General features: G+C 45.3%; 1 protein-coding gene across 1 annotated transcript in view; it reads left to right on the top strand.

The window, feature by feature from the left end:
* The window catches only part of LOC146796878 (extracellular calcium-sensing receptor-like), a 179805-nt gene extending 166699 nt beyond the window's left edge, over positions 1-13106 (top strand). Inside the window, exons 5-6 of the mRNA XM_085631412.1 lie at positions 8041-8164; positions 12187-13106. Coding sequence (XP_085487538.1) covers positions 8041-8164; positions 12187-13106 — 1044 coding nt within the window. The remainder of the gene's footprint in view (positions 1-8040; positions 8165-12186) is intronic.
* Positions 13107-13385: the final 279 nt, after the last annotated feature.

Raw genomic sequence — 13385 nt, 5'->3', positions numbered from 1 at the left:
AGGAAGGAACATTGCTGGTCCTACATAAAACTGGTTGTACCTGCCCTTGAAATATACTAAAGCAAGGCTGTAAGCAGTGCCCTTTATGGGGCTGAGTTATGGGGCTTTGAGAAAGTGAGCGATTTGATAGTGACTGAGAACAAGTTCCTCAGGAACCTGGGGGCCTATTAGTATGGTGGGCGGATCGCCACCACTTAAACGGCGGTGGCGATCCGCTCGCCATAAAAGTCCGTCCGCATGCCAATTACTCCCCGCCAAATCAGTATGGCGGGGGGTACCGCGGCGGACGGGAAGACCGTCCGTCGCTTTCCCGCCCGGTCGAACTGTCGACCGGGCGGAAAAGGGTTGAATATGGTGGCGGTGTCTGATAGACACCACCGTCCATATTAAAATGCATGCAAGTGCAACAGTCGGGAAAGTGCTGGATAGCAGAGAGGTAAAGATTATTATTCCCACTCCAGTGAGTGCAACAGTTGGGAAAATGTTTGATAGCACAGGGGAAAAAATTACTATTCACACTCCATTGAGTGCAAAAGTAGAGTAAGTTTTGGATAGCAAGGGAATCAAATTTACTATTACAACTCCAGTGAGTGCAACAGCAGGGAAAATGGGAGTTCTGCTAATTGAGTACTTATCTATGTGTCCTTGCATCAAGCGAAGCACCACTTTAATAGTTTCATGTATACAATTTTAGTGTCATAGTCTGATTATTTTAGCGCATCTTTGCATTAGGTCTCATGAATTGACCAGCCAAGAACTTTGTCTCTTTTTAAGCCAAATGCTGTACATTTTTAGACCCTTTAGAAGGCTTGTGTTGCTAAAAGTATTCTTTCTAATTTTATTATGTATAATGATGGTTTCATAAGCTTGTAATAAAGAAAAACACATTTTATTGGACTGTATTTATGAACTCTGTAGTTTTATGGTCTGATGACCGAATAAAGTTTTACTGATGACTATGCCCAACAATCAAACAATCGGGTGGTAATAGAAATCTGAGGAGTATATAGACTTTCACGTAGGAAACTATGGGGCATATGCATCAAGCTAACCAAAAGCGATTCCTTAATAGCGAGAAATAAGGAATCGTTATTAAGGAATCGCTTTTGGGTATGCATCAACAGATTCGGTAATTATTAGCGATTCCTTAAAAATCGCTATTTTTACCGATTATACAATAGCGGGGCATGCTAACTCCGATTAGCTATTAGCGAGTTCGGTAATTCCAATTTAGCAAATAGCGAATTCGGTATTAGCGAAATCGCAAATGACCGCGTCGCACCGGGAACGTGCAGATGACATCACCAACCAGGAAATACAGCAGCCCCACCCTCATTGCATCGACAGAGGAGCAAACAGGAGCACTGACTGCAGACTGCCTGTGCAGACTGAAGCCACACAGACTGTTCCATCTGCAAACAAACACCATCCATGGAGAAGGAAGCCCCATCCAGCGCTGAGGCAGCGCGCAAGCGCAAGTTCTCCGACAGGGAGCTGGAGCACCTAATCGAGGGAGTGTCGAGCAAGCACGATCGCCTCTTCGGCAAGCTGTCCCTCAAGGTGCCTGAGGCGGAGAAGCGCCGCATATGGCTGCGCATCCGCGAGAGGGTGAATGCAGTTGGTGTGACGCCCCGCAGTATCGACGACTTAAAAAAAAGGTGGTACGACCTGCGGAAGCGCGCGAAGGAGAGGATAGCAGAGAGGCTCCGGGATGCTAGCAGAACGGGAGGTGGCCCTTCCACGGTCCAGGCTAACACTGCCCTGGAGGAGCTGGTGAAAGGTACAATTGAGCGGGAAGCCGTCGTGGGAGTGACCCAGATGGGCACGTCCGGTGCAGCCACAAGTGCCCAAGGTAAGATGCATGCCAGTTGCCATACCCAGCATAGCGTAAATCCCATTCCAGGCCCCCAGCAGGATCTGAGTGTGCATGCAGCTTTTCAACACACAGCTTTACTCCTAACACTAGTGCATCATGGGAGTTGTAGTCTACTCAGGCAAGTGTGCATGTACAGGGGTAAATGCAATAACCATTCACCAGATCAGTAGAAGCTGGGTATAGACAGTGGGGCAGATTTATGTTGCACTTGCGCCACTTTTGCGCCGCCGTTGCGTCACTTTTGTGATGCAGCAGCGGCGCAAATCCTGCGCCATGGTGCAGGGTATTTACAACGTGACGCATCTGGGAGATGCGTTACGTTGTAAAGCCCTGCGCCACATGTCGGCGTTCCAGGGCAGGTGGGGGTGTTCCGGCGCAGGAACGCCTCCTAAAAGTGGCTGAGTGAAATCTACAAGATTTCACTCAGTCACTTTTAGGCCCATGCTGCGTCAAAACCCTGCGCCTGCTTGAAGCAGGCGTAAGGATTGACGCAGCATTGTACAGATAGGGCCCCCCAGAACATTGCTGGAGCTGCGTTGCGCTTGCGACGCAACTCCAGCAATGCGCCACTTTTACGGCACAGATGCGTCACGCATCTGTGCCGTTTTTGCCCCATGGTGCGCCGCATTATAAATGCGGTGCATCCATGGTGGCGCAGCTGTGGCGCATAATAATTGGCGCATCCCTGCTTATATGCAGGGATGCGCCAGTTAACATAAATCTGCCCCAGTATTTTTAGTGGATCACAGAGGGAGATGTATGTGTGCAACACTACGTAGGTCTAACTATCCCACTAACCATGCACTGTTTCACACACAGATGCATCACCTGGGGATTCAGATGACAGTGGCCAGCTGGTAATCTCCGAAACACCGGTTGATTCAGACCTTGAGACAGCGCAGGATGCCCTCACATCACCTACACATGCCACCCCACCAGCACCACCAGCACCAGCGACAACAGCACCAGCAACAACAGCACCAGCAACACCAGCACCACCAGCACCAGCACCAGCCACACAAGCTGCTGCCACTACAGCCACCAAAGCGCCGCGGCGCAGGTCCCAGGTTGCGCCCTTGGCGTTGATGGAAACACCCACCACACAAACGGGACACGTTCAGCGCGCCATCACACCACCTGATGCACCACCTGTCCGCGCCAGGCTAACACAGCGGCGCAGGTCTCGCCAACGTTCAGTCTCCTCAGGCAACCTTGATCTCCAACACACTCCTGGCATTGAGGAGAGGATGCTGTCTGTCCAGCGCGTGCAGGGACGCCACATGGCAACCATCAGCACCAACATCGTGCACCTTGTGCGTGAAATGCGAGCCATGACTGCCGCAGTAACGGCCATGGGCACGGCGGTCAGGGACATGAGCACTGTGGTGGCAGAGGGCAATGCTCACCTCAGGGAAGATGTACAGGAGCTCACCAGTGCCATGAGGGAGGGCCATGAGTGCCAGAAGAGGAGGCACCGACAGCAATTGTTGCGTTCCGCTGCCGCTACTAAGGCTATCACGCGCCACAGCAACAGTACCGCAGTGTTGGCACGCCGCACTGTGTCCTTGCAGGTCGACCTTGAGCACTTCTGCGGGGATGTGGCTAAGGCACTGGGGCAGTTGACCACTGCTGTGGAACACATCCAGAGCAGCACATGCAGTGCTGCAGCTTTGGGGGGGGGATGACGCTAGTGAGGCTGCCTCGAGTGTGAGCAGTGTGTCTGTGGCAGAGGGCAGCACCAGACGCCGCAGTTCGCGGGCATCCATGGGGACAGGCCGTGGTGAGGCTTTGGAGACACCTGAGCAGAGACTTGGGGTACATGGGAAGCGCCACTAGACAGTTGGACATGCATACAGGACCATGGTGGGGCAACCATGGACATCCACTTACTGAGTGTGCACAGGCGTGACTTTAAGGCACCTTTTATTTTATTTCATGCAATTGGAGCATGATTTACATAGCTAGTTTTGTTGCACAAACGTCAGTGCTACTGTGCATTAAACAGTTGCACCCCAAACTAACTTGTAATGTCTCATTCTCACATGTTTCAAAAATGATTTTGCATGATGTATGTCCGCCTCCTATGGCCCTCTGCTGTGTTGGGGACGTGTGCCTGTCGTTGTTGGGCGGGTGGTTGGTCATCCCGGTGGTCGTCATCCCTGTCCACCTCTATGGGTATCCCCCTTCTGGTGGCAATGTTGTGCAGCATTGCACATACAGCAATTATCCGGCAGCATGTTTCAGGTTTGTATAGCAATGCGCCGCCAGTCTTGTGTAGGATTCTGAAGCGACTCTTCAGAATCCCAAATGTCCTCTCTATGACATTCCTAGTGCTGATGTGTGCAGCGTTGTAGCAATGTTCCTGCGGGGTTGCTGGATTGATGTATGGTTTGAGTATGTATTCACGCAGGGCGTAAGCACTGTCACCTAGAAGATAGAAGCATAGACTTAGCATTGGTGATGTACATACATGTGTGGTGTTGGTGTGGGGAAGCGTATATTTACGTACCTAGCAGGAGTCCCTCTCCAAATTCTCCGTTGATTAGTCGCCTGTGCATTCCACTGTGGCGGAAGATGTAGGAGTCGTGTGTGCTCCCTGGGAATTGTGCCACTAGGTCCGTTATGATGTTATTGGCATCGCACACAACCTGCACGTTGATTGAGTGGTATGACTTGCGGTTCCGGAAAATTTACTCATTTGCTGCGGGTGGACATATGGGGATATGCGTGCAGTCGATGCATCCAATCACATGTGGGAATTGTGCCACCTGGTAGAATGCCTGCTTGGTGCGGTCCAACTGCTGTGGGGTTGTGGGGAAGCTGATGTGGGTGTGTAGCATTGTCAGCATGGCATCGAGGAATTTCTTAAAGAAGCGTGACAGTGCGCTTTGCGATACGCCTCCGGCCACCGCAATTACCCCCTGGAAACTCCCTGAGGCCAGTAGGTGCAGGCTGCATAGAACCTGAACGTGCGCAGGGATTGCATTGGTCCGGTGTGTCTGGTGCTGCAGTAATGGTTCCAGGTATGCAATCAGGCGCATGATCATTGCACGATTGAGGCGATACTTCTCGTACACCTCGTCCTCATTCTGCCCGAGCAAGGTTATGTGCAGTCTGAAAACTCGCTCCTGGACCCTTCTCCTGCGCTGTCCTTCAGCATTGATACGCATCCTCCTTGCAAGCACGTAGAGGGCAGCCATTTTGTGGGAGCCAACAGGGTCTCCTGGGCCACATTTAAGGGTTTTGTGATTGCCTCAATCATTTGCACATGTTGAAATTGTTTTTTTTTTTTTTTTTTTTTTTTTTAACTTTACCTCCAGGTTTTGATTCCCCTTATTTAGCTCTTGCAAAATAGCGATTTATGGGATTTTCGTTATTAGCGACTTTTGTTGCATTGGGGTGCGATTCGTTATTTGCTATTGGCACTTTCCGGGAGCTAATAGTGATTTCGTTAACTGCTAAAGCGGTATTTAGCGATTCGGTAATTTTGCATTTTGGTTATTAGTGATTCGGTATTTTGGCTGATTTATTTTAGCGATTCGTTATTTGCTCACGTTTTGGGTTCATGCATTTGAAGTGGGTATTTTTTAATCGGTAACGGGCGGTTTTTGCGATTCGGTATTTTACCGACTGGATTTTGGCTTGATGCATGAGGCTGTGTATAATTTATCATGCATAGAGCTTCAATCTTGTGTTTTTCAGGAGTAGTGACCTCAGTATGGAACTCCTTACCTATAAATATTTGACTCTCTGAGATACGCATGGAAACAGAAAATCTGGTTGTTTGAAATGTATCTAAATTCCTTCTTCAATGACTGCCAAATGATCATTAAATGTCCTACTTTTGAAAAAAATCCCTCCTTCTCCTTGGGTATTCCGTTTCTTGCCCCATCTGCTAATCCATAGTTGATACCCTACCTGAATGACCCTGTCAGGATTACATTGATTCCTTTTCAAATTACTTTTGCCTCTGTCTCAGTTTTATAATATTGATTCCCTCCTTCTCTCCTACTTAATGCTTGCTTCTTTGACATTATATTCATGTGGAGTTATGAATGGGGGTCACCCCTGCCCATATCTCATCTCTCCCCCTAGGAATGCTTCATCTCTTTTCATTCCCCCATCAAACTGTGAAAAAAACCTCATTTGAACTCTTGAGCTAATTGCCTACAATAATCCTTTTCCAGCATTCTGGTTTAATGTACAACAATCTAATGTCTTTGAGTTGTTTGGTCTATAAAATATATATATTTTCTTGGCCTCAGCCTTGGGCACACATTTGGGTTACGGTTCACAGGAACTCTTAACTTTTATCCAATGAAACACTGGACTACTCAGATTTCGGTATCCTGGTTCCAGGTTTGCAAAGGACGTTGTCTGGAGCATCTGAACTTGGTGGTAAAAGCAGGCCATTAGCAGGCCTCACTTTTTAAGTGTTGTTGGTTATTTCACAACCTTCTAAGTGTTGTAATGTCATGTCCTACTGGAATTGCTTCTAATCTTCTATATTCACATTGATCTCGCAAGAGAAGAGGGTGAATGTATGATAATTGCAGGAGCTTCACAAGTCTCTATAGTGTTCCTCCATCTATAAAATTTGACAACTACATCTATAGACTCTCTCTCTCTCACACACTCTCTCTCTCTCTCTCTCTCTCTCTCTCTCTCTCAATTGCTGCCTCTCTCTAGAGAGAGAGAGGCAGCAATTGATTACTTGACTGAATAAAATTATATTGATTGTTTCTTCTCAAGACGTTTTGGTCATCAATTTTCAGGCAAATTTTAAATGATATTGGCTTCTTCCTCCTTTCTTCTAATCCCCCCACTTCTATATTTATTTCCTCTCTTCTTTGTGATGTCATTGTGTTTTCCATTTGTTAACTAAAAGGTAAATTCGGCCATTTCTCACTTCTTAGTTTAAATGCCAGCTTTTCAGTGATGTTCCTTTTTGGCTTTCTCATTGGAGTAATAGCTGCAGGCTTTTGTGTTTAAACATTTTTGGTGTTTTTTGGGGGGGAGGGATTTGTATTCTGTCTTCCTTAACTAAGAGACTTTGTTTATGTGAATGATGCAATGCCATTGACCTCTTTTGAACAAATGATGCTTGGAGTAAAGGATTATGCAGTATGGAATGTACTGTTTATGAGAGGATACCCCAGCACTTCTGGCCAGTAAAACTACCTTCAATCTCACTTTATGCCTCTCACTGGGCCTCTGCCACATTTATTGCTTTTGTCAACTCCTCCAGCTTTTCGACTTGCTGACATCATAATAAACAGCTCAGCTTATTCCCACTTGTGAATAATGGTCAAGATAGTGGGTCACCTAATGGAAACTGCTACATTCTTTTTTCTGCTATGCATCGCCTGTACTTCACCTTACACATTCAACCCTGAAAACGCTCCCTCAACCATTCTTCTTTTGACAATCATGCATCAGTGATGCTTTGCTGCTGCTAATAATCTTAGCCATTTGAACCACCAAGGGGGACTGGAGAGGACAGCATGCAAACATGACAAAAGGACAAGACAAAGGTCAAATGTTGGTGCAGACTCTGGCATGCAGATTACCATTGATATTGGCAGTGGCATGTTAGCAAGCCAAGCATAGGAGGGGCAAAATGCCTTTTTTAATACTCACATACTAGTGTTGGCACCAGAGGCAGTTGTAGAGCCACAGAAGGCAGCATCACATGTGAATACAAGAGTGATATGCTATGCTGCAACTCTCTCATCATGTCAGATGCTACCTTGACCATGGATTTTATCATTACAAGAGATGGAGAGCTCCAATAGTTCTTTTTATTGTCTGGTAATATATGTGTGGTGTGGTCCTCCATTTTCGCCGTTGTCTTTGACTGGGGTTATCATTGTACATGTTTATGTAGTTTGTAAAGTAGCCCTTATTGATTAAAACTGAGTGTTCCCTTTATTGGCATTTTATTTGTGGTAATATCATGTTGGAACACTCAAATATGCGCCGGATGCACCATTTTCTAGTACCAATTCACATTTTTAGACTGCTGAAATCCATCACTAGTAGAACCACTGCTCTTCCTGAAATGGCATCCAGAACAGTTTCAAGTAACACACATTCCAATGAAATGCTTAAAGATAGGGAGAGCTGTGATTTGGAAATGCCTAAACAATCTGTCATTATTACAGACCCCTCAGTCAGTCTGCAGTGAAAGTTGTGATCCAGGATACCGGAAGTCTGCCATTACAGGACGTCCCAAGTGCTGCTTCTCTTGCATGCCATGTCCTGATGGGAGCATCAACAACCAAACAGGTGGGTTCACTATCTTCCTATAGAAAGATATATTATTCAACAGACAGCTCCACCTCAGCAGACAAAGACCACTTGCACTAGAAAATCAGCCTACACTGGTAGGAAGTGCCTCTCGGTGAAAGGAAGGGAAATGGCCAGTGGGTATGTTTGATGAAGTAGGCATCTAAGAGATAATCTGTTTAGGAAACTAACAACTAAGGTGCCGATTCCGATCTGGGTCAGAAAGCACTCCGACCGAGTCAGATCCAGAGTGTTTTCTGACCGAGCCAGACCCCTACAGTCCGGCCGAGCGAGTACGATGCGCACGTATGCTGTCGGACTCGATTCGGCCGGACTCTCATAGAAGTCAATGGGAGCCAGTTGTACGACGCGTACATGCGCTCTTATTGACTGAATGGGTACTTCTTGAACAAGTGCGCCCCCTACAGTGGGTACGCGTCGGTGCTATCCACGCCGTACATGCCTGTGTGGCAGAGACCCATGGTCTCCCCCTGTGTGAGAGTCGTACGGCTGCGGGTGTCGGGTGGTCCGACGCGGACCCCCGAAGTCCGACTTCAGGAGCATTTGCGAGCCAGACGCTCCGACTCGGTCAAGATATCCGATACGAGCATCGTACTAGTTTGGTCAAGAATCGTCTCCATTGCGCACATCAGTTTGCGTGTGACCGAGTCGGACGGATCGGGTTATAGCCGGGAACGAGTCGGTCGGAGAATTCGCACATCTTCGCATCATACTTCGTTGTCCGTACCCATGTACGGATTGGTCAGAAAAGAAGCATCGGAATCGGATCCACTACGGCAGAACCCAATTCGGTTCCCTTCCGACCGAGATCGGTATCGGCCCCTAAATAGCACACTTTCGACTCACTGAAAAGTCACTTATATTTTACATACATCTCAACCAACATTAGAAAATCTTCCTAGATAGGAAATTGCTCACAACATAAAACACAAAGGACCCGATTCACAAAAAGCCTCTGTACTTGTGGCGGAGGCTCTGCTGTGGCGGACGGCTTTTTTTTGCAATCGTGGTGGGATCTTTTCACTGCAATTATTCATTGCTGAGATCCTGCTACAAGTGTGGAGATCCCACCATGACTGCAGAGCCTCCGCCATGAGTGCAGAGGCTCTTTGTGAAATGGCCCTTAGCTTCTGTACTTGACCCTTATTTTTCACTTCTGCACACAAATCCTTTCTACATCCTGTGTTTCTTAGGGGAAGAAACACTTCCTGGCTGACAAAGGGTTATTCTTATTGTGGTATTAAAATCAAATTTTATTTTCTAAGTCTGAGTGGGCCTTTTCCTGAAACAATCACTTGGGGCATCATTATGAATTGTGTTGTTTCACCTGGATTGGATATCTCTGTGTGGCAGAAACCTGACATTCAGTCCGATGCCAAGGAACTGCTGGTCGGATCCTTTTCTCAGCTGGTTCCCTTTAGGATCCGGAGCAAACTTTTATCAGTATTTTCTTAACTTTATTTAGTGCCCAGCTAAGCACAGAAGTGCACTCCTAATGCCCCCAGGACGTGAGTGGGGCACTTAGAGACTCGCAGGGTGTCAGGCAGAGGTCACCTTTAAAGTCCAGTTCAAGTGCTGGTTGCAACTGGTCAGCTCAGAGTTTCCGGGAAAAGTCGTCATGCAGCTTGCTGTGTATCTGTTGCCACACAGGAGATCAACAATTGATGCTTGAAGTCCACAGCTTTGTCCTGGGTTCAAGGGTGAGCGGTTCCACTTCTTCAGTGCTCCTCTCAGGTCACAGACAGAAGGCCTAGTCCTCTTCTGTTCTTCCACAGATCCAGAAAGACCTGTGAGGAGATGCCTTGGATTGAACTATTTATGCCTGGCAACAGCTAGTGGGTGGGAGTGACACCTACACCTGGGCACTTCTCAACCAACTGGGTAAAGAGTACTAGGGCAAGCATACTATCTTTTCAGTAGCTGCTGTTTACTTTAGCAACCACAGTCACAAAATGCAATGTGTTAGGGCAGTGGCAAGGTGTGAGGAACCTTCATCTACAATAAACTTGAATTGATGTGAAGGACATTTAATCAATGTAACCAGTAGCACTGGAGAGTTTAGTTAAAGAAGAATCTCTGCACAAATCTTAAAAACTTCAGTAACAAAAGAAAAAGTATATCTGTGAGTCCCAGATTCGATCTGACAGAGGGTCAACCTGAAGAAAAATCAGACACAAATCTTTAGTTTTACAAAAATGCTTCCGATGACGCTGCACCTGCAAAGCGGAGATTGTAGGTGCAGGGGTTTGATGTGGGAGAAATAGAAAGATGGTCTTCAAACATATCAAGAACATAACTTTTTCCTTGCAAAAGCTATTAACATGTTATCATATCAAGAGACAAAATGTGAAAAGAAAGTTTTAATTATCATAGATGAACTCATCCGCTCAAGCACAATTAGCATGAACCAGAAAAACATGACTGCAGTGGTTATAGTTATGAATCAGTTTAAAAAAAATCATAATTTTATACTCAGTTCCATTCCACTTTGAGTGGCGACTCTCCATAATGTAACCCTATTCTTATTATCCATTATACACGCTCCATGTGTAATTCTATCAAGTTCCTTGAAACTGAACATTCTAAGGTTCACCTTAAAATTGTGTGGTTTGATCTGGATTACCTCCATCTGAAACTTACTGACTAGCTGAAGTTGTCACAGATTTACAAAAACTATACCACCTCAAACTTTGATGTCCTGTTGTCAAGCTTTTTCCCCTGATGTATTCATAGGGAAAACAAAGCAATTTCAAATTTGACAATGCAGGTATTCAATTCTAACCAGGACAGTGAGTACTTGCTTTGCAACAGTAAGTTTGCATTCCAAGCCACCTTGAGTGCCTGGTAAGGCTCATCAATCAGTCAAGGCCCAGCTCAGATGAGGCAGTTTGAGGGTTGAGCTTTGATAGTATTCAACATATTTTCAAGATCACTAAATAATCACAAATGTTTCAATGTGAGTGAACAAATAGAACAAGGAAGATCACAATCATTAAGGCAAATCATGGCACATCACTAATCACTGTTCATGGTTGTTAACTATCAACAACAGATGTATTATACAACTTCACAAAACATTTGGAGCAAAGCATGAACAGGGTCCTAAAACTATAACATAAAACGTCTCAGAGTCCAGTGTTTGAATTATAGATGAAGTAAAATATGACTACCATCACATGAATACCATCATGTTAGTCTTAGCTTCTGAAGGTCCTCTGGCAAATGATCACTTTGTCAACTGGCAGTCATGGGACAACTCCTTCAGAACCAGCAGGGGCACATGTCAGTGCTCTAAGGCCAAATCACTATGGAGCCCAATGCAGGCAAAGAGGAAAACATGTGAGGTTTTAGGGCTGTGTGGCTTAATGATGATTGCACAATGTTAGCACAAATATCTGGATCCTGTCACTGCATCAGTTCCCCAGGAGTTGATCCTGTATCAGACACCTGCCTATTAGAATGCAGGGAAGGCCCTTCAGGTAGACTCCACACATTAACTTCACTGCTGGGGAAGTTGCTCTCAAGAGTAATAAAAGCACCTCCATTTGGCATTGGACTTATTTTTTTTCTCATGCAGGGCAACCCTACTTCCATTTTTAGGTTAAAAAATGGCAATTACTTCTGTATCAAAATTTACCCAGTATTTTCTCCTACTCCTGCTTCTACTTAGGAGCACTTGATCCACAATTTGGCTGTTTCTTTAGGATAAGGCCCTCCTGAAAATGTGATATAACAAGAAACATCTAATGGAATCTGACTGACAAAGAAACAATGGCAGGTATTAAACTGTTGCAGATATTTAGTGACTTTTGCCTTTACAACTGATATTTTAATCAAAAGCAAAATATTGAGCCTGAAAGGACAAAATCTTACCATGTACAGTTTCTATGAACAATACACTTGTCTTTGCATATGGAAGCTGATTTGTCTGAAACAAAATGAGTGCATGTATGTGTTTCTTCATCTTTTTAATTAAAGGGTTCCATCTGTTTTTATTTCAGACTCCTTATACTGCCTAAAATGTCCGATTCATCACTGGTCAAGCAAAGAAAAAGACAGATGCATTGAAAAGAAAATTGACTTCTTGTCCTATGAGGAACCACTGGGATTCATCCTGGTTTTAATCTCCATTTTCCTCTTCTTTAATGCAGTTGGCATCTTGGGTACTTTTGTATCTTATCGGCACACTCCAGTTGTACGGGCTAACAACCTCCACCTCAGTTATATTCTTCTCTTTGCTCTCATGATGTGCTTCCTCTGTCCCTTGATCTTCATTGGCCAGCCAAGCAGTGGGACTTGCATGGTTCGCCAGGTTATCTTTGGCATATCCTTCTCGCTTGCTGTTTCCTGTGTGATGGCTAAAACAGTCATGGTCGTCATCGCCTTTAGGGCCACTAAGCCCAACAGCAAGTTAAGAAGGTGGATTGGCTCCAGCTTGTCCTACATCAATGTACTGGTTTGTACTTTCATAGAGGTTACTATTGGAGTCATCTGGTTGGGAACTTCACCAGGATTTCCAGAACTTACCAATAGTACAGACAACTGGAAGATTACTGCACAGTGCAACGAGGGCTCCATCCTGATGTTCTGCTGCATGTTGGTGTTCATGGGAATCTTGGCATTTGTAAGTTTTGGAATTGCTTTTTTAGCTCGAAATTTGCCAGACAGCTTCAATGAAGCCAAGTTCATAACCTTCAGCATGCTGGTATTCGTCAGTGTCTGGATTTCTTTCATCCCAGCTTATCTCAGTACAAAAGAAAAATACCTTGTTGCAGTTGAAATTTTTGCAATCTTGTCCTCTGGTGCTGGCCTCATGTACTGTATTTTTGCACCAAAGATTTACATTATCTTTCTCAGACCAGAGATGAATACCAAGGACGTTTTGGTAAAAAAAGCTACAACTTCCATGTGTACTGGATAAGAGCATCAATGGAATAAACTGGAATGTTTGCTTCTAGATCAAATTGTACAGACTAAATCAAAGCATTCTAAGGATATACAACCTGTCATTTTTCCCTACCTTTTTATATCCTATGTCCACAAATTTCTCAACTGGCTCATATGTTAAAATAAATGTATAATATGTATCATGGTTCGAGCTGAACTCATAATCAATTAAACCTAAACTAAGATGGCCATTTCCTGACTGGAAAGCATTGGATAATAAAATATAACACCAAGGATCTCGAAGGGGTGCTCT

Source organism: Triturus cristatus, chromosome 10, assembly GCF_964204655.1.
Source record: "Triturus cristatus chromosome 10, aTriCri1.1, whole genome shotgun sequence".
NCBI classification, from domain to species: Eukaryota; Metazoa; Chordata; class Amphibia; order Caudata; family Salamandridae; genus Triturus; species Triturus cristatus.
This window is presented reverse-complemented; position numbering and strand designations above follow the sequence as displayed.